The sequence below is a fragment of the Solea solea genome, chromosome 1 (genome assembly GCF_958295425.1).
Source record: "Solea solea chromosome 1, fSolSol10.1, whole genome shotgun sequence".
In the NCBI taxonomy this organism is placed as follows: Eukaryota; Metazoa; Chordata; class Actinopteri; order Pleuronectiformes; family Soleidae; genus Solea; species Solea solea.
In genome coordinates, this window is record NC_081134.1 from 9,982,426 (window position 1) to 10,003,774 (window position 21,349).

Genomic DNA, 21,349 nt, shown 5'->3' on the forward strand with positions numbered 1-21,349 from the left:
GAAAACCATCTAACCATCTTCACATCCCTCCATGTATCTCGTTTATCAACCCATCTGACCAACCCCCCACACTCATCCATCTTTGTTTAACTGCTTTTCTTCCCCGCGCTCAGCCTCTCACTTTCTTACACAGCCAAAACATCATGACAGATGGAGATGGAGCACCGATTAATGTTCCACTATTCCTTTTCTTCACCATCCTTTCACTTTTTCCACTCTATCAGTGTCTAATGTCTTTGAAAGGGCGAAACTGTTTGCCATTTACTGGCGAGCAGCCAGTGGTGTTGAGCATTAAAAGATGGTAGCTGGTCTGCTGTGTTGACAGGTAAGTGTCAGCCCGTGTGTATTTTGTCCGTTCTCTCCCTTGTCTCATTTTCTCTCCTTACCTCTGCAGTGAAATAAGTTAGACTGCCTGTTGGAGTTATTTTATGTCCGCCATCGTGAAGAAAAAAGAATATGTAGAGAAAATGGTGCAAGGAAAAGAATGAATTATGTCGATGTGTTTGAGGAAAGAGCCTGAAGTCCTATGGTTTTGGCGCTATGTGTCATTTCACTGGTAAGTTTGTGTCCAAGTACAGATACAAAGATTTAATGGTCAGATCGGATTGAGAATGGAGCACAGAATGGGCTAAACACTCCCTAATGGTCATATTTCACCCTTTACATCCAAAAAGAAAGAGTGACCAAGGTGGTACATGGGGGGGAGGTGGCACAAGGAAGGAGGAAGGGTTTAGGAAAAGGAAGGTGCCAGATAAGCAGACTATTTCATGCAGCAGAATTCATTTCCCAGGGAGGTTATGTGCGCTTTGTTATCGCCAAGCTTTGGTGCACATCTAGATTGTCCCCTGAGGCCAACTGAACAGTGGCTGTACGGCTGAGTGGATAGATACTTGAACCCGTCAGCAAGGACTATTACACTCCCACTCACACACAAATGCAATGCACCCCTGAATTCACGCACAAGCACAGATACCTCAGCCATCGTGCATGTGTGTGTTCCTTAAGCAACGCTATATTGGGGGAGTGAGAGTCGGAATTCATCTGTGGTCATAAACTTTTTTCTTTGCTTTTTTTTTTCCTCAACTCATGTTTGTGAGTTCTGATTCACCTGTCACCACATTCATCATTGTAGCCTGACTATCCATCCTTCTATCCATCCGAGTGCCTTCCTTGCCGAGACCATGTGTTATTATTTTCAATGTGTTGTCTAAATCCCTTTGTCCCTGTGTGAGATCTGTTTTTCTTTGGGTTTTTTTTTTTTTTCCAATTTTCTCTTCACTCTGTGAAGCCCAAGATCTTCCCCTATAGTCTGCAGTGGAAAGTTTCAGACCACTCTATTATCCAGAGGACTCAAGGATTACGCCACCATGGGCGATGTGAAATGTGTATGTTTGTCTGCGCTCCTGTGCAGTGAACTGTGGCCCTGCTTTAGAAAGAAAGACTTTATTTGTTTTTCATTAATAAATCGGAATCCTTTCATGCCACTGGCTACAGCCGAAGGATAAAATATAATCACTGGGTATTGGATACACATTCTCCTTTAGTATAATTAAGTTGTCCACTCAGGGTCAATACTCTTGTCTCTGGTTTATTTCATTAGGCTCTAAGCCTAACATGATGCTTTTACATTATGTTGTTGTGCCCTTTTTCTTGCCGTCATGTTTGTCCTTGTGTTATCGCTTTCAGTTCAGTTTATCTTAGACTTTTATTGTTGCTTTTTTTTTTTTCATCCTTATTGCCTCTCCCATTACTCATGTTTTTCCCCTATTTTCAATCCCATCCTCTTGGGTTTCTTCCTAAAACTCTTTGCCAATTGCCCTCCTTGCCCTTTGTCCAATCAGAGCCCTCAGCTGCACCCAAAGGTGTTTCCTGCGAGCGTGCCAGCTCCACCTCACTGAGGGTAAGTTGGAGGCCGCCTCCAATCGAGGGCCAGCATGGGGAATTGGCAAGTTATGCGCTCAGATATCAGAGAGTTTCTGGGGCAGGAGGCGGAGGTCAGGACAGGGAAGTTAAGTGGCTTCCTGTCCCGGCCCAACAGGGGCAGACAGTGGTAGAGGGGCTGGAGAAATGGAGCTGGTACAACATCACCATGTCAGCCTCTACTGCAGAAGGGACTGGACCTAACAGTCTGGCTGTGCTGTGCAGAACTGATGAAGATGGTAAGAATGAGACCTGTACATCAGACCTTAACAATATTGATTGAGTTGAATATTCACTGTCTGGACCGCTGGTCACTCAATTAATTCTGCATTTGTGGGTTTGTGTGCATGCACTCAGTTCCTAGTGCACCCCCACGTCAGGTGGATGTTCAGCCACTCAACTCCTCGGCTCTTCGAGCTACGTGGCGATCGGTGTTGCCTAGGTTACAGCAAGGCCAGATCCGAGGGTACCAGGTACATTTCAGCCGTGCCGGGAGTGGTGAATCGCGCAACCTCCCCTGGATCAAAGACCTTTTATTGGATGAGTCTCAGGTGACACAATAACTGAGTATTTAAATGATTAAATGTTGTTCATTTATCATTATTATTATTATCATTAAACATCCCTCTCTTTGCTCCCTTGACTCACGCGTTCTCTCATCTGTCTCTCGCTGCCTGTCTGTGGGGTAAGATGGAGGAGGAGGACGACTCAACCCAATATGTGAGTGCAGACTACCCAGAATTCTCTTCTCGTTTTATGAATTAAGTCATAAAATACCCATTAAGTCTGTACTCAGAGAGTGAATTAGCTGCGATTAAGCTTTTTGATGATTTCTTTTTGTTAATTTTCTTATTACTAACTTGTTTTGTCAGTACTGACATTCCTCATTACAATACTTGAATTCACTTTACAGAAAACCCTTATTACAAAAGTATTAGTATTAGTATTGAGATTAAACTTTTTCATTTGCTTGGTCTAGAGTACTATAGTCTAAGGTTTCCCACAACAACAATATATTCTCCAATTGGAGGAAAAAATTTAAAAAAAATAGTGGGGTGGAAGTTTTGAGTTAGCTATGGCGTAAACAAATTGAGAGCTGCTGAAGTAATGTTGAAATTATTGAAATGCTAAAATGGGCTAAATGTCATATATGTACCAACGACAATTGGGTGTAGTAATTCCAAATCAAAACACTGTTGAGCATTGATTGCCAAAGTTTCTGTAACACAGAAACAAGGGCATACACTTACACCCCCTACACGTGCACATGCACATATATGCACATATCTGTCTATAAATTGAACCTATTAGTTTCATATTTGGAGAGTCAAAGTGTGTCTAAGTTCTGTGGGCATCTTTCATCCTTCATCTCTGATGACATATCATGGTCTTTCTCTCATTTAACACAGTACATGTCTTACACAACGTAAACTTTAAACACAGTTTGATGGAGTGTTGTGTTTTGGTTTTTTTCTCTACAGGAGCTGATTTTGGGTGATCTAAAACCAGAGACTGTGTACTCTGTCTCAGTGGCAGCATACACCACCAAAGGGGATGGAGCACACAGCAAGGCCAAGCTGGTGCAGACCCCAGGGATTGGTAAGCATTTGCACTTCAATGTACTGGGTATAGTGTCATTTTGAAGGATTGATCCACATCAGGAGCCTGGAGAAAACAAACCCAATCATTTCTAATTCATCTAAAAGACACATCTATATATATATACTGTATGTGTGTGTGTGTGTTACAATTGATTTTTTGCTGCCTTCTCTGTTGTTTGCAGTGCCTGGCCCTCCTTCCCTTTGGGTGCGTCCAGGATCAGTTTCATCAGTTGTGGTGCGGTGGGATCCTCCTCTAGAACGCTCTGACTCAGGGTCTGATAGCCAGGGGCTCCCAGTGCAAATAGAGGGCTACCGCCTACAGTTTGGCCTGAAGAATGCCACTTTAGACACCACAGTGGAGTTCACAAATAGTGAGAAAAACTTCACTGTCCAAAACCTCTCCCCAGGCTCCACCTATATCTTTGTCCTCTCTGCAAAGAGCAAAGCAGGCTACGGTGATGTAGTGCAGCAGGAAATAACAGTCCCCATGTTGCCTCCCTTGGGATACCCCAAAATATCTGACATTGTCATTGCCACTTGCTGCTCCATCCAGTTCTCCTGGGTGCCCCTTGCCCCAGAGGAGTCCAGTGGTATCATTACAGGTTATACCATAGCTTACAAGCAGGGCACAGATGGCCCCAAACCATCTTCTGATCCTGGCCCCTCTTCCTCACCAGTCTTCCCTGCTCCCCCATGGCTGATCACACTACCAGCGAGTGTTTCCAGCTACACCATCTCGGGCCTTAATCAGAGCACAGCCTACGAGTTGCAGCTAAGAGCCCACAACAAGGCAGGGCCAGGCCCTTTCAGCCCACCTCTGTTGTACCAAACACTGGCCTTTGAAACAGGTAGGGCTGGTCTAGGGCCATAGAAACACCCTTAACCTTGTAAGCACTGGTTCAGCTTCACATCTCTGCTCCCCTTCCTGTGGAATTCACTCCAAAACACAAAAATAAATCAAGTCTTGGCCAGTTCCTACAGGTCAACCTTTCACCTGTGCACCATCAGAGAAGCTGAGAACAGCAAAGTCCAGGGGACCATGACTACTCCCCAATTTCCTCCAGTCACTCACTTATACCCTCATCACCTACCCTTCACCACCAGTGGAAGCAGGCTGAATGTTAATGGATGTTTGCCTCAAGAGCACTGCTTATCACAGACCCTCAGGTAAAAGTCAATACAGGGCTGGGATATATAGTATCTAATGTAGAAGGTAAGTGTTCAGTTCAGTTCAAGTGAAAGCGGGCATCTGGAGCTGTATCTGCAGGTAAGCTTTTTTATCAGATAGACCTCCACTGCCACCTTTTCCAAAGCCTTTGCTGACATGATGAATTGTGAGTCTAACAAACACGGCCTTACACTCAGAGAATGTGGCATGTCACATTTCAGCAGCTGTACTCTCTGTTATGTTATACCTTATTTCTCTTGCCATTCACTTTCCTCATCACCTACCCATCCTGCTAACCATCATGTACTCTTGCCCTGTAACAGAACTTACTGATGCGTTCTCCGTTGTTACAGGATAGCAGCCGGGAAGCAGAGGAGCCTGTGATGTGATCGAAATCCTCACCGTGATTGACTCTTTCTTCTTCTTTTTCTTATTCTTTGCAGATGTCCCGAGGAATTTTTCAGTCAATCTGGCCACAAAGACCAGTGTTCTTTTGACTTGGGAGTTTCCTGAGAGCAGCAATCCATACCGCTTCACTGTACGTCCGTAATCTGCTGCATGCACTCAGTCTGTAAATGTGATCATGTCTTACATAATGCAGTGTATTTACAAGGTGCTTTAAATTGTAGTATGTAGCATATGTTTCTGTATTTTAACAACTGTAGAAGAGTTTAACTTTAAGGGCCCTCTGCTCGCCCTGCGGGATGTGGACATTATGTAGATTTTCACGAAGATTTATTACAAAATCTACCAGCTTCGATGAAAACCACCAATTAACACCTTATCTCTTGTTTGTTTATTGAAGACAAACATGTTTTACAGGGGTTATACATCATCATTTCTTGGCCTTGTGTCTTCACTTGGTTGCTGGGCAACTGGTCTGGGCCAATAAATAGTTTTGCACATTAAAACAGTGATTTGTTTCTTTTGCTTTTGTATGAATAAAACAGAGATACATTGTGTTAATTAGTGAGTTTTTTTAATGTGCTTCTTGGCAGATTTTCTTACCTTTGGACTAGCCAGGCTTGTTCCACATTTGTTTAGCCAACTGCTGGTAGTAGTTTTACATTTAGTGATATAAATAGTCTCATCCAAGTTTCTGAATTCAACAGAAATAGGTATAAACAGTATAAAACGTGTCATTTTAATGGGTGATCAAGTATTAAAGTACAATGTAATATCATCAGCGTAGAGTATAAGTGTCTTTCCTTTGGCCTTTCTTTGTTAACTCACCAACCTTCTCCTTTTCCCAAGGTGGAGTATAATCGACTGAAGATGGAGGTGGACGCTCGGCTGAAAAAGGCAGTCATTCCAAACCTTCAGCCTGACACTAGCTATGACTTTAAGATCACTGCTCCTGAGGGCAACATGGGAGGCCTTCGCCACCGCATTACGGCCAAGACCTCCCCACCAATCACCATCCGCCGCCCTGAAATTGACCACACCCGTGAAACAGAGACAACGGTCACCATAATCCTGCCGTCGCTGGAGACTCGCAGTCCTGTCAAGTAAGACTGAAAGATGCACTGGTAGATGTCGCAATGTTTTGTGAAATTGTCATCCAGGCATTTGACATAATCACGGTGCATGTGAGCGTTATCGTACATAACCCTTAAACATCTAACCCTCAAAAATGTCCTTCTGGAACACCAAATTTTGTGTATGAAATTTGAGCAGTATAAATCATATTTAAAATAACATTTGTTTGAGTCTTTGTCTCGATGAGCCAAAACAGGCCAAAAAATGGAAACTATGTACACACGTTTATCCAACCTACTCCTCTCGAGGGGAATTACCGTAATAACCACACCTGGGCTTTGACGTGCAACTGAGCTTTTAGAGACCGTTGCAATTTTAGCACAAACCGTCGCATAATTATGGTAATGCAAAGTGCGCAAAAGTGACGTCTGCGATACGCTCAGTGTTAATTGACAAGTCTAGGATACATGAAAAGGGTTGCTTATGTTGTTTTGTCCTTTCTCACACAGGAATGTTTATGTTGTTGTGGTTCCACTGAGGAGAGGGCGTGGCGTCATCAGACACCTCAAGAGTCCAGATGAAATGGACCTAGAGGAGGTAAAGACCACCACAATAACAGCTCCATATTATTGTCTGTTCTTGATATGAGAAGAGGAACCTATGAACACACACGTACAATTCCATCACCGAGAAGAACTGGCAACGCTTTTTTAATTCAGCATTAATGTTGTAACTATTGGTCAATTCTTTTCCTCTCTTTCTCATCTCTTTTTATTTCTTTCCTATTTCAGCTGTTAAAGGATATCAGTCAAAGGCAGAAGGATTCCCGGCAGCAGAAGCAGGTGGACTTGCGCCGGGCTTACATCACAGCCCGTTTCACACCTGCCACCCTACCAGCCTTCTTTACCCTGGGAGACCAGCTGGACTATGGAGGCTTTGAAAATCGAGCTCTGGAGCCTGGGCAGGAGTACGTCTTCTTCATCCTGGCTGAGCTCAACTCCACTACCGGGGTATGAAAACCACTGTGTCACATTTGTTTTCTTTCAGCACTTATAACCAGCTTCCACCCCTCCGGCGCTGTGTCTCCCCCAGAGGCTGTCACTATACCTTATAATCAATAATATGGCTTCACTGCTTGACGTCAGTCAAATTATTGGAAGCAAAAGCAATAACCTTCATGTACTTTGATCATAAATGCTAATAAAGAGAGACGCTCTCTCTTTATAGTGACTGTGGCAGTAATAGAAGAGATATTGCCTTGTGCTGTGCTGGCATGCGCATTGATTTGAATTGAAATAGAAATAAATACACATCTTGAATTAGGATAGATTTTATTTCATGTTAGATGTTTGTTTTTATTTGGAGCACTTTTATTCTTGGGTTAGGCTCCTTTAGAACTAATAAAAAGCCACTTCAGTCCTTAAATATGAAACCATTTGAGACAGGAACGAGGACATAGTGTTGGTGTTTTCTTTATATGTTCTCTGAAATGCAAATCCTGATGAAATGTAGTTTCACATGAAACCATGCTGGTCACAGTTACAGAATGTTACAGAAATGCCTATATTTGTGTGTTTTTTTCAGGACTAAATGAAATGCTAAATACTACGTAACATATTTTTATGATGACATTTACTTCTCATAATACTGACCCTGGCCAACAAAAACAACACCACTCCCTGACGATGTGTCTTAACATGTATTTTTCAGAAAATGTATGTGGCCAGCCCGTACACAGATCCAGTAATTGCCCCAGATTCAGACCCCCAGCCCTTCGACGCAGGGGATGGTCTGATCTGGGTGGTGGGACCTGTCCTCGCTGTGGTCTTCATCATCTGTATTGTCATCGCTATCCTCCTTTACAAGAAGTGAGTGGAGTGAACTTCATAAAAACCAAATGTCAAATCACACAACCGTGAGACAAACATAGACTTTTGCTGAGACCAGGTAAATGCCACAGCAGCTTTGATTCCCACTCTCACAGGATAAGGATGGCTTTAGTCTGTTATCATTTTCTCTTGCGGGGCAATTGTGCTTAGAGCAAACACTCCTTACTACATATTAAAATCTTAAATAATTGCTTTAGGATTTAAAAACACTCATTTCAGATGCCACTTTTTAGCAAATGTTAGTCTGCTGGAGAGAGTCTAATGAACATGGGGAGATTTCAGCCAGTGTAACACTCCCTTTGTTAACAGTGCATATCAATAGTATATCAATATAAAGTTTTTTTTTGTACCAGAATGGTTTAATGTGGATTTTCAGTCAGATATTCATCAAATTTGTTCCAGTTTAGACGTGTGTTCTCCCCTCAGGCAGTTATCAACCATCCTATCCCTGCTGTATGCTTGTGTTATCTGCTGCAAGCATCAAGCTTTTGAATACAAATGCAAAATATTGATTTCCTTCTCTAACAATCTGTCTGTTTCCTTCCCCCTTTTCCTCTAATTATTCCCTCTCTTGCTCTTGTTTCATTGTAAGCAGCAAACCTGACAGGTGAGATTTATGTTTTTTTAATTATTATTCATATTAACCCACATTAAAACGCCATATCTGTTAATGTACTATTTTCTCAAACCAAGTAGTCATACTGAAGTTTAATTTTCTTTTTCTTTTTTTAATGTGCTAACTGCGATTGTGATTCACCGGTGTCTCAGCAGCAAACGCAAGGACTCCGAGCCTGGAACCAAAAGCCTTTTGAGTAATGCCGAGATGATGGCCCATCATCCAACGGATCCTGTGGAGATGAGACGCATCAACTTCCAGACTCCCGGTACGAAAGCGCGTGCCCACGCTGACACCCAAACACACAGTCGGTATCTGCATATTAAAGCTCACCTCCAATTTCCCATCATGTGATAGTGAAATATTCATGCAGCTATTTTAACCTCGGTAAAATTATGCAGCATTGATTGTGAAATACTCCCCCGCTTCACAACCAACATGCACCTGGCAGCTTCAAGACATTTTTTGAGAGCAGAATGGCCACTGCCCAGGTAGTACAGTCAGTGTCTAGTCATGTTGAGTCATAACGGTGTGACAAAATCTCTGATCGCCCACAGTCCACATGCTGTGCCGCAGACAGCACACCAGAACAGATTTTCTTATCGCTCTTGAATGTTTCTGAGTCAAGTTTAATGGTCATGATGATATGTCATATCAAAATGTGTTTAAAAATCTTTTTTTTTAAAGGAACTGGCATTGCTAGTAAAAAATAAAAAAAACACTGTGAAGTAACTGCATGGATGTCGCTGCTCCCTGTATTCTAACACATCTGCTTGATTTGTGACATCAGGCCAATGAAGCACTTAGCAGCATCCAAACGACACATGGGATCGAATCAGTCACTTTTACTTTTGCAGTTGGAGTCCATGGAAACCTCCTTGTTGAAACGGTGGCATGATTGGTCACCTTTTCAACACTTTGCCACAGTGAAAAGGTGTAGCTGTTACCTGCCATGTTATATAAACTACAATGATGCCATTTTATAGTTCATCCACAGATAAAGGTCTTTTTTTATCTATGTTCCTGTGACGCATATTAGAAGCAACTGAATAGAGCACTTCAGCTCTGCTATTCAATCCCCTTGTAGCAACAACACTGAGGCTCCATCCACACACACACTTCACTTCCCCTGAGATTTGTGCCTCTGAGATGATCACCCAAGATGAAATTTGTTTGCCAAAAAACGGCTGATGCTGTCTGAGGTCATTTTCATTGTGACAGGAGTGTTTTGTCGTGATTACCTGTGGGTGCTGCAGCTCCAGGCTCTGGGAGAAAATAGCCATTGAGCCTGTTTTTGATAGCTGGAGCAGCAGAATGGCTTTAACACTTTTTGTAAGGCATCCAGATGCTTTTCAATCCAAGACACGCTGAAAATGCGTCCGGGCAATGATGTCAAATGGATTTTTTTATCGTGTTCATTGAAACATTTGATTTATTGTAGTAGATATTTGTTTTGTGAATGGAAAATAGATTGCTATTGCTTCCCCTTCCCAGAATTGCCGGCAGGCAGCATAGGTTGCTTCTTTTCTGTTTGTGCCAGTATGTGTGCGCAGAACCTTCCTAATTAGTGTCCTGTCTGTTTGCCTTGCTTAGTTGCTCCTGTGATCACGCAGAAAGCAATTTATCAAAGAAAAACAACTTACAAACAAACGGAAGCTTCCTCACTTTATCCTCACGCATGGATCAAAATTGATTTTCTGCCTCAGCGTGTTCCTTAATATGTGATTTACTGTGATTTAAAAATAATCTTCATATCCTTGGATGAGAGTGATGTCACCCCGCACTAATTTGAGTTATTCCAGCTGAACTCGGCTTTGACCCTCTGACCATTATTGTCATGCAGGTATGATGAGCCATCCTCCCATCCCCATCAGTGAGCTGGCCGAGCACATAGAGCTCCTGAAAGCAAACGACAACCTGAGACTCTCCCAGGAGTATGAGGTGTGAAATAACTCATTATTCAATTTGAATAAATAGATAGCAGGCTTATTTCTTAAGGATGTTAAGCCTTAGCTTCATAAAGCAAATCTTATTTAAAATCTATATCTCTGTGTGCAGACTAATGTTCATGATTTATTCAGTCGTGCAATTAATTGCTATAACTTGTCAACATTAGAATGCACTCTCTTTCATCCTCAAGTACACTACTACGCTGCTAATGTGTCTATATTTGCTGCTTCTTCCCAGTCAATCGACCCAAGTCAGCAGTTCACCTGGGAACATTCAAATCTGGAGGTCAACAAGCCCAAAAACCGCTATGCCAATGTCATAGCATACGACCACACGAGAGTCATCATGGCTCCAATTGAAGGTAAAAGAAAAGCAGGTTAAAGAAGCTGTTTAGAGAATCAAATAGGAGAGTCTGAGTGTATTAATGTTTGGAAAGAGTGAACACCGAAGAGGAAGGAAAGAGAGGGAGAGCTCTACAGATTGATGACATCTGAAATTGCAAACAGTTCTGCAGACCGGCTCTGTGCAGTGGCATGAAACTGACAAACAGCGTGTGTTCATTCAAGTGCAGCCAGCACTCCTCCGGAACAAGGAGGGGGAGAATGGATTTGATCTGGAGCTCATGCATTTACAGCAACACAGCCTTGTTTGTTTTTGTTTTTTTTATCATCCGCTAGTCATCCAGCAGCTGTCGAGAAACAAACAGTTCATTAGGCTGTTTGATGTCATACATGAAGGTTAATTCACTATGTCGCATATGCAGATTGCAGTTTAGCAAAAGGCTCACAAGTGTCTTCTTCTCAGCAGGTATCGTGGGGAGCGACTACATCAACGCTAACTACATCGACGGCTACAGGAAGCAGAATGCATACATTGCTACTCAAGGGCCACTGTCGGAGACATTTGGGGACTTTTGGAGGATGGTGTGGGAGCAGCGGTCTGCCTCTGTTGTCATGATGACACGCCTGGAGGAGAAGTCTCGGGTAAGGAACCAGGTCTTTACATACATACATACATACATACATACATATTATTTATGCTTCAATTCAATAGTATTAATAGTCTAATTCTAATATTCTTTTACACCTTCAAATAAATTGAATAATACACTTTTTTAGACGTCAGCCCATAAGTCATATTTCCAAAACCTCATGGTAGTCAGTCTGACTGACAATTTCTATATTGAGCAGGACAGTGGTTTATAACATGTATATAACAGAATGTTTTAAGTTAACTGCCACATTTATCTGCCTCTACTAATAAGGCTACGCTTTGTCTACTCAGTATCACAAAGCTAATGCTGTAAGGAAAGGAAAGAAGATGTTGGGCCAAAATGAATAGAGCTTCTTAAAACAAGATAAACAAGAACATGCTTCAAGTAAAACAGAAAATGTCTTTTCAAAACCATGGATTGTAGTTAACATTGATAAACACAACTTGCAATATTTTTTGCAAATCACAAATTTGGGGGAGAAAGTAATTTTTAAATGTGTCTCATTGTCTTAATACACAACTTCTGATATGGTTTCTTCAGGCTTTACATTTTCATCTTTTTATGTGTTGTTAAAATATGATTAATTTTAGATCACATATTACAAAAAAAATTTAGCGATAATTGTGCACATGTCATGAAACAGACATTTTTTCTTTTATTTTTGTTCATAAAAAAAAGTTTTTGTTCAGTTGTGTGTTCTAAGGGTTAAAAACAGAATATTGGATTTTTTTTCCACCCTAATACATACAACCTATATTTATAAATCATTAACGCTCATTTACTGCAATATCAAGTGAACATATTGATCCACATCTGATATATTCACTGTCTGCAGCACTGTATACCAGTATACATTTAGCTGGATCTGTTTGGTTTAAAAAAAAAAAAAAAAAAAAACATGCAAAAGTGTATATATATATAATGTTCAGTGCAGCCTTACAATGTATTTTTCTCATATGAATGCAGATAAAGTGCGATCAGTACTGGCCCAGCCGCGGCACAGAAACATACGGGATGATCCAGGTCACCTTGCTGGACACAATGGAGCTAGCCACTTTCTGTGTGCGCACACTCTCCCTACACAAGGTACATTTGTTTGCTCTTTCCTTTCTTGATCCACCTTTCCACTCTCTGTTTTAGTTGAATTCTCATCCTTTGAAAGCTGTTTTGATCCCTCAAGTTTACTGCCAGGCACCAGGAACATTTAAACGAATAATGCACTTCCACCGTTAATGCATGAGTAATGAATGTGGATACTCAGAGGACAATAGATTAGTGCGTATTCAAACCAGGCCACGGCTCCCTGTGTCAGGTGCTGTGATGTGATCTCTATTGGAGGCAGAGCACTGTCTTAAAGCGAGGGGCTAATCTAGGACTGTCAGACTGGCATGTCTCGATGGCCTACTTAACAAACACAGTAACTAGGCCAAGTGTAGCTTCCAAGTGCTTCTCTAAATTGTCATTGATGAGTTGTGACACGTCAAGTTAGGAGATATGTCCTACAGGAGACATTTTCATGGACATTTCTGCCATGCTGGTGTTTTTCTATTCCTGCCTCATGTGCTGTACAATGTAAGATTTTTTTGTGACTAAAGGGTTTGTTCAGTTTTTTGAATGTATCATTGTATGAAGGTAGGTGACATTTTTTTTAGACTATGATAAAAAATGGCAGTGGAATTGGAGCTGACACATGTACAGTCACCAGTGGTTTTCAGTGACTTAAAGGCAGTTTTCTGTCCATGTTCCTTACATTAGAGTGGCAACAGTGAGCGGAGAGAGGTGCGGCAGTTCCAGTTTACATCCTGGCCAGATCACGGTGTGCCAGAGTATCCCACTCCCTTCCTCAACTTCCTCCGCAGGGTCAAAGCCTGCAACCCTCCAGATGCTGGACCTATCATTACTCACTGCAGGTATACACACACACACACACACTGAAGGCACAAACAACATTTTTCCATAGGGCCTGCCAAGCAGTTCATCCAAACAACTGCATGATTGTATATATTAAAAGGTGTTGCTGTGGAAATGTTGAGAGAAAGAAGTGTCTTATGAACGCTACCCTTATTTCACAACTGATTCATTTCACAAGTCAAATAGTTTCTCTTATTCCTCTCTCGTCATCAGCGCTGGGGTTGGTCGCACCGGCTGTTTCATCGTCATCGATGCCATGCTGGAGCGCATTCGACATGAGCGCACCGTGGACATCTACGGTCATGTGACCCTGATGCGTTCGCAGAGGAACTACATGGTGCAGACGGAGGATCAGTACAGCTTCATTCACGAGGCCCTGCTGGAAGCTGTGGCCTGTGGGAACACCGAGGTGGCTGCCAGGAGTCTGTACTCGTACATGCAGAAGCTGTCCAAGGTGGAGAGTGGAGAACATGTCACTGGCATGGAGCTGGAGTTTAAGGTAAAGGAAAGCCAAGGGTAGAGTTTTTAAATTCTATGGTTTTGTCTGGAATGGGGAAAAATAGTTGGCCTACTCATTTCTTTGTAAATGCAGCTCTGTCTATAAGCTGTCCCTCATCACAGGTTGCTTGTGTCTTTCAACTTAATATTAGTTTTAAATTTGATATAAAGCATGTTAATCATTTAACCAGTTGACAAAATTGGTACACTTGATGTTACCATATAGTAAAAATATGGTAATTGTGTGATAACATTTTTGTAAAAGGGAAGTAATAACAATGGAAAAAGTATGTGGGACATAAAGGATGCATTTTAACTTTACCAATTCAAACATTTTAATTTGAAGGTATTACACAGATTTTTACCAGGAGTTACCAGGATATTACATGGTATTACTGTAATATTATCTCCTTAACACAACACTTTTACCATTATTATTACCCAGCTGGATATTACACATAATTAGAAATAAGATGTTATTACCATAATTCAAACATGTTGTTACTTTAATGTAATATAAAGTGTTACTAGTAAGAAGTTGAGATTACACAATATTTTGTGTTATAATCTTTTTGTTTTGCCTGTCTTAATGTCCCAACTTGCAACCATATTTGCTTTTAGAAGTATTTGAGTATAGAATACACTAGTAGCTTTGTATAACAGCAACCACGCAAATAATCCTGCTCTACACAATAGTTTAAAATCTTGAAATCTTTGTATTCACGTGTGGTTCCTTTACACTCTCTCGCACTCTCTCTCTCTCTCTCTCACTCCAGCGACTGGCAAACACCAAAGCCCACACGTCCCGGTTTGTCACGGCCAACTTGCCTTGCAACAAATTCAAGAACCGACTGGTCAACATCATGCCCTATGAAACCACCCGCGTCTGCCTGCAGCCAATCAGAGGCCTGGAAGGCTCTGACTACATCAACGCCAGTTACATAGACGGATACAGGTGTGTGTGTGTGTGTGTGTGTTTTCCTTTTACGAAACACTAATGCGTCCTGACCCCCTTTGTCCCCCCGTATGATGACTTGATGAGTGAATGGATTGGATAGGTTTTCACTGCAGCACTCTCACCTGTCAAATCCTGTCAGATCTGTCATTGCTGTACACGTTTGTCTGGCTGTACTGTGCTCGCTTCAGTCCCTGTGAAGGGAGGCAGATGCAGAAGCGCTTGTGATGACTCAGGCATTCAGAGTGTGTACACACACGCACACACACACGTTTACCTGCTTCAAGCCTGTCCCCCTTTTTTAAGTCTGAGGAGTAAGAAACAAGAATGAAGGCCGGCTTCAGGTCACCAAACTGGACATTTCACCACTCCCACACTGTTGGTTAATAACCAGCCAATAGAGAGGGTTGAATAACCCACAAATATTCAGGAATAGTAATTGACCACAAACCCAGTATCGAAAGCGTTTTCTCCAAATGTCAAAAACTCCTCATCTTCCTGAGGAAATTCCAAAAATGTCCAAAAAAACATCAGTCTAAAGTCAGTCCTAGCTTCATTTTTTTTGTCTACAGATGTTTTATTGAACCAGTCGTCACATTCAACATTACAGCCAGGTTTTGGTTCTCATGTCATCACAACCCATTAAACTTAATCATAAAAGTGAGCAGCAAAATCACTGGACTTGAACAGGAACCCGCTAATCACCACGTGCAACAACAGAAGAACCATAAAATGGGACTCAGAACGCTACAGACTCCATTTACGTCCCACACAGCCAGTACAGTCACTTATCTTCAGGCCAGAGAAACACTCACTTTCAGGACTAAAAGGGTCAATTTCAAGCTTTGTAAGCAACAAAACGTCCTTTACACTCATTAATGGCTGATTTACATCCTACACCATTATTTTGTTTTACATTTCTCTATTCAATGCTGATGTACTACAAGTGCTCACCTTTTTTTTGTTGCTATGAGAGGATTACTATGTGCCATATATCGACGTGCACTGACGCTTTTACACTAATGAATTTCCTAAAAGATAAATAATGTTCAATGTAATTGTGTGTGTGTGTGTGTGTGTGTGTGTGTGTGTGTGTGTGTGTGTGTGTGTGTGTGTTTGTTTGTGTGTGTGTGTGTGTGTGTATGTAGGCAGCAGAGAGGCTACATCGCCACCCAGGGACCACTGGCTGAGACTACAGAGGATTTCTGGAGGATGCTGTGGGAACACAACTCCACTATAGTTGTCATGCTCACTAAACTGAGAGAAATGGGACGGGTACGGAGAAATTGTGTAAACACGAAACAGTTATAGGAAAATGCCACCGTGTACAATAGTGGATCAATATGTTTCTTCTTTTCTACTCTCTCAGGAGAAGTGCCACCAGTACTGGCCAGCCGAGCGCTCAGCCAGGTACCAGTACTTCGTCGTGGACCCTATGGCAGAGTATAACATGCCTCAGTACATTCTGCGGGAGTTCAAAGTCACGGATGCCAGGGTGAGTTTCCATGTCTGTGTTTGTGAGTTCATTTTGGATGGCAGCGACTTTTCCGCATGTCCCATCGACCTGTAGTGTGTTACTGTGTTTGTACGTATATGTGTCTAATGCATCTAACACTACAGGTTAACACTATCGACAGATTACTCATTCAACAGCGCTGTCTCCAGACAATCTTGACAGTGTATACGTGAGACCTGTCCGTAGCCGCGCACATCCGCTCGTGCGCGGTGTGCCGGTCATAGATAACTCTAGTTAAGCCTGTCCCACACTGACGCCACATCGACAGATGCTCTATTGATCTCCATTAAAGGGGAGTCAGGAAGGCTGAGCAGAGGAGAAAAGATGTAATTGCGTACTGAGTGGCTGACAATAGCAGACATACTGACGTTACAGCTTGAAGTTAACCACAGCCACTGATCCAGGGTCAGATAACAGTAATCATTAGAAGGTAAAAAGGATATTCCTTGGCAGAGTCTCTGTCCTCAAAATAAACATTTGACTGTGCTGAAAAGACAACAGATATTTTCAGTCTAGATCAGCTGTGTGCCATTATTCAAATCGTTTCCTCGTCCCTCCAGGATGGCCAATCGCGGACAGTTCGCCAGTTCCAATTCACCGATTGGCCAGAGCAAGGTGTGCCCAAGTCTGGCGAGGGCTTCATCGATTTCATTGGCCAAGTGCACAAAACCAAGGAGCAGTTTGGTCAGGACGGACCAATCAGCGTTCACTGCAGGTAAGAAAAGCTACATTGGTGTGCCAGACTGTGGCATGTTCATGTCAGTAAGTAAGTAAGCCGCACTGAGAAGCTATAATGAAGTGTTTTCCTTTGTGTCTGCAGTGCTGGTGTGGGCAGGACAGGTGTTTTCATCACTCTGAGTATTGTCCTGGAGAGGATGCGTTACGAAGGAGCGGTGGACATCTTCCAGACTGTCAAAATGCTGCGGACACAGAGACCAGCCATGGTGCAAACTGAGGTAAACACTGCTTTGTTCAGCGTCAGCACAGACACAGGGATGATCTGTTACTGCACACTCAGTGTTGGTCAAAACAGTGTGAATATTAATCGGATGTTATATCCACTGTTATACCATTTCCTCATAAAGTACATCTATATAAAAACAATTTGTATGAGGAGATTTGTTTTTTCATTTGCATATAGTTTTATGTGGAAATACTAAATGAATGAAAACACTGTTATGTGTTTATTTTATGATGCTTTCCTGGATATTGCTTTGACAATCAAACTTAAATCGTCCCTTACTTGTCGAGTCGTTAAGGCATTATTTGTAAAAACACTTTTACAGTCATTCATAAAGTCTTATTTTAAGCTGTTTAACAATGCAATTTTTTGTTAGTGGAATTTTATCAACCCACAAATTAAAGCTCCTGTGAACCAAAACGACTGTATGAAGCTGTCAGTTGTATATTTGGAGTATCTTCCGTGTTGTGAGTTGCCAGCTTAAACATAGTGCTTTTGTGCATTTATAACACAAATCATGTATATACTCTACTGTTTATAACAATTCTACACGTGTCTGTGTCTCACTCAGGATGAGTACCAGTTCTGCTACCAGGCTGCTCTGGAATACCTGGGTAGCTTTGACCACTATGCAACATAAGTGAAGCTGTCCCTCCATCCTTTTGCTTCAACGTTCCACAAACAAAGCAACAAGTGAATCAAAAAGAAAGACAGCCTGAAACAAACGTGAGCACTGAAACTTTTCTGGGAGCGCAATTCAAAGACGACACGTACACCGACAAGGACAAAACGCAACAACAAATCTATGTCTAACAGCACTCACACTCACCAGGACCTCACCTGAGAGACTGGTGGGTGTGGAGACTATTCATGTATAATCCATATACTTACCTCAGTGTTCCAGTGTGAAGGACGTATAATACATGTGTGTTGTGGTCAGCTATCGCCAATATGAACCAGTGAAATACAAATGGCTTCTCAACAGGAATTACAATACTATGTGTGTATAAAATACAAAAAAAAGAAGATAAGAATAACTAAAACAAAACAGGAAAGACAAAGAGCCTGGATATTTGCTGCACCCTAAATGGGCTTTTTATCCTCAACTTTGTATTCATTGGTTTGTTGTACTAAAGGGTACAGAGTGCAATGGTAAACGTTTCTATGTGTCTGTGAGTCAAAGGTGGCTACTTCTACCACAGTTAATTCTGATTATAGTTTAAAAGCAGATTACCAGGTGATGCCTCAGCACAAGCCTGCAGTTCTGGACTCACCACACTGAGGACTGCTGGGAAAGCATGCAGATGCTCATCTACCCACTGCACAGTGCCAAGAAAAACCATGCGGCGTGAACATGAACTGTGGCCTACAAGGAGAGATGACTCCATCTTTCATGCAGCACAATGTGATATCAGACAAGAGATCGCTCGTAAACGCCGGCCAAGGATCAGTTCCCACTCCCCAGTTGTGTCCTCCGTCTTAGCCTCAACTGGCCTGAGATTTGTAGTCCGGTGCATTCTTCATTCAGCAAAGCTTGCTTGATATTTGCTGTAGTCCTTGTTCATCCTCCAGCTCAGATCCTCTTGATGTCAGTCCCATTGTGACAGTTTGGCAGTGGCTTGTTGAAAGTGATGCTAATGAAAGAGCTGAGCTTCAATCCCTTTGTTTCACAAATAGAAAGCAACTCTCGGCCCCTTTCTGCAGATTGTTTGTGTGTGTGTTTTTATTGAATGTCTTTGCCTTTCACTGACTTCTTGTGTTCTAACATGCTGCCTAAAGCTCATGGGTTGGGTGTTGAACTTTTCTTTTTTTGTCGTTCAGTATCTTGAGGATGAAACCTGTTTCCTGATCATCTTTGTCTTCTAAAGCTACTTTAATTGCATCGTTTTGCAATTAAATCCCCCTGATATTTCACTGTCCAAGAAACATTTTGCACAAGTGGTGAATGACTCACTTTCAACAGTCCTCTCTCTTCTTCCCCCTCCATAAAAGCACCGTTAAAGCTCTATCCGTCCCTAAACTACAGTGTACAGAATACCCCAACATAACCAATTGATGTTTCCTCTCTGTCTCCTCCAGTACAACAGCAAAGTCCTTGATGTTGATATACAGTATATCTTCTTGATTTGACATTGTATAATCATAACATGGTAACTGAAGAGCACAGCAATGTTCCAGTGAATCAGACATCTTGGGCGAGTTCACAATTTTGTACATACCGTCTATCATTGGAGTCCTAATACAGTACAATTACATACGTCTGAGCACAAGATATAAAGTGGGATTGGATGTGATGTAGTTTTTATTGTTGCAAAAAAAAAGCCTTATTGTTATTGTTCACTTTGTCATATTTATTTCATATGATTTTTTTTTCTTTTTTTAATATATAAATTTAATTCTATTTTGTTACTTTTTAGGTTTGTTTTTATTTATTTATTTGGGATATCTAGCAACTATAACCAATAAGATGATGTTTACTTGTTTCTTTGGCAAGCCAATGTAAATGTATAATATTGTCCCCGTTTGTTTTTTTATTTTTAATGGTTGGGTTTGGTGCTTTTTTTATTTGCTTATTATCATAAAGTATGCCCTCTGTGTAGGGTGCTATTTGATACTGATTACTGATGTCCGACTAGTTAGCTTGAGATGTACATTAGAGGTGCACATAGTTTAAGTTTACAGTGATGCCCTCTCCCCCCCCCACCTGACCTTCGTACAGTAGCAGCAGCAGTGGTGTGGTCATAGCAGCAGAGGTATGGTCCTGCCCTCCGTGTTTGGTTTAAGGGCATCAAAAAGAGATAGGATTTATAGAGCAGACGTTGTTGGTGGAAAACCTCGAACTGTTGGTATTTAGTTTGCCGGTGAGCACATGGTAGCAAGTGTATTTTTGAAAGAGAACGGGTAAGAAACGCCCAGCTACACGCACACACACCTCTCTCAAAGTTCTTGTTTAAATCTGAAAATATTCTAATATAAACTTTATGTGTGGTCCAGAAGTCTTGACAGTGTGTGACATAATATATGAAACATGTTATTCCTTCAATTTCTGATTATTGTGTCAAGAGAAATATAAAAGGCGCACACAAAACATAATATGAAGTGTGTTGAGGGCCAGCTGTGATGATGCCATCCCCCTCACCTATGTACCTGTTCTTTCCTTTCAAACCATGGATGTAGATATTGTATCTTGACTTTGTATTAAAAGCAGGATGATTGGATATACAGCACAAAGAGCTACTTTGGTCGTGTTTGTGTTTCATTGCTTACTGTTATTCACTCTTTGTCCACTAGGTGGGAGCAAAGCAACCCTCTGGTAAAATGCACTACACCCAGATTCGACTTTTTGGACGACATACTGCGCGCTTTTTTTCACATTTTGGACGACATATCGAAATATGAAATTATAAAATCAGCCATCCATTCAAACGTTTTGAATACATATTAATAGAGAGTAGAGTTTTAGCAAGTGACCACCGCCTTGTGGTTTTACTGCTTTGATATGCTATGCTACCAGACTTTGGGTTAAAATGACGTGACTGAAAGGTGGTCTTATATATTAGCAATAAATGTAACAACGTGTGTGCAAAGCTAAAGCATGTTATTGAATAAACCTGGTGTAAAAGACCTTTTACACAGCAGATATGTGTTGACATGAAATAGGAGAGCAAACACAGGTGTTACCAATCACACTAATTAGGGTTCCACTCCAGGTTTTTTTAACAGAGCCAAGGGTCGTGCTGTTGTTCAAGGGTAGGTCACACAAAATACTTGACACTTTAAACTGTTGAAGCTATTTTTTTATATTTTCAAACTGCATATGTTTCCCATATTTTCTGGCTGTGTTCCAATAAAAAGTTTTATAACACTATGGTTGCCACAGTATTGCACGTC

General features: G+C 41.6%; 1 protein-coding gene across 1 annotated transcript in view; it reads left to right on the forward strand.

The window, feature by feature from the left end:
- LOC131443881 (receptor-type tyrosine-protein phosphatase S-like) overlaps positions 1-20,695 on the forward strand; it is a 68,228-nt gene extending 47,533 nt beyond the window's left edge. The window contains exons 13-36 of the mRNA XM_058613977.1: positions 1,842-2,159; positions 2,278-2,471; positions 2,611-2,640; positions 3,402-3,519; positions 3,704-4,369; positions 5,133-5,227; positions 5,944-6,197; positions 6,678-6,765; positions 6,960-7,178; positions 7,879-8,036; positions 8,650-8,664; positions 8,826-8,941; positions 10,517-10,614; positions 10,861-10,984; positions 11,431-11,606; positions 12,584-12,703; positions 13,373-13,527; positions 13,742-14,027; positions 14,803-14,981; positions 16,130-16,256; positions 16,351-16,476; positions 17,058-17,212; positions 17,318-17,453; positions 18,030-20,695. Coding sequence (XP_058469960.1) covers positions 1,842-2,159; positions 2,278-2,471; positions 2,611-2,640; positions 3,402-3,519; positions 3,704-4,369; positions 5,133-5,227; positions 5,944-6,197; positions 6,678-6,765; positions 6,960-7,178; positions 7,879-8,036; positions 8,650-8,664; positions 8,826-8,941; positions 10,517-10,614; positions 10,861-10,984; positions 11,431-11,606; positions 12,584-12,703; positions 13,373-13,527; positions 13,742-14,027; positions 14,803-14,981; positions 16,130-16,256; positions 16,351-16,476; positions 17,058-17,212; positions 17,318-17,453; positions 18,030-18,098 — 4,022 coding nt within the window. The 3' untranslated portion in view covers positions 18,099-20,695. The remainder of the gene's footprint in view (positions 1-1,841; positions 2,160-2,277; positions 2,472-2,610; positions 2,641-3,401; positions 3,520-3,703; positions 4,370-5,132; positions 5,228-5,943; positions 6,198-6,677; positions 6,766-6,959; positions 7,179-7,878; positions 8,037-8,649; positions 8,665-8,825; positions 8,942-10,516; positions 10,615-10,860; positions 10,985-11,430; positions 11,607-12,583; positions 12,704-13,372; positions 13,528-13,741; positions 14,028-14,802; positions 14,982-16,129; positions 16,257-16,350; positions 16,477-17,057; positions 17,213-17,317; positions 17,454-18,029) is intronic.
- Positions 20,696-21,349: the final 654 nt, after the last annotated feature.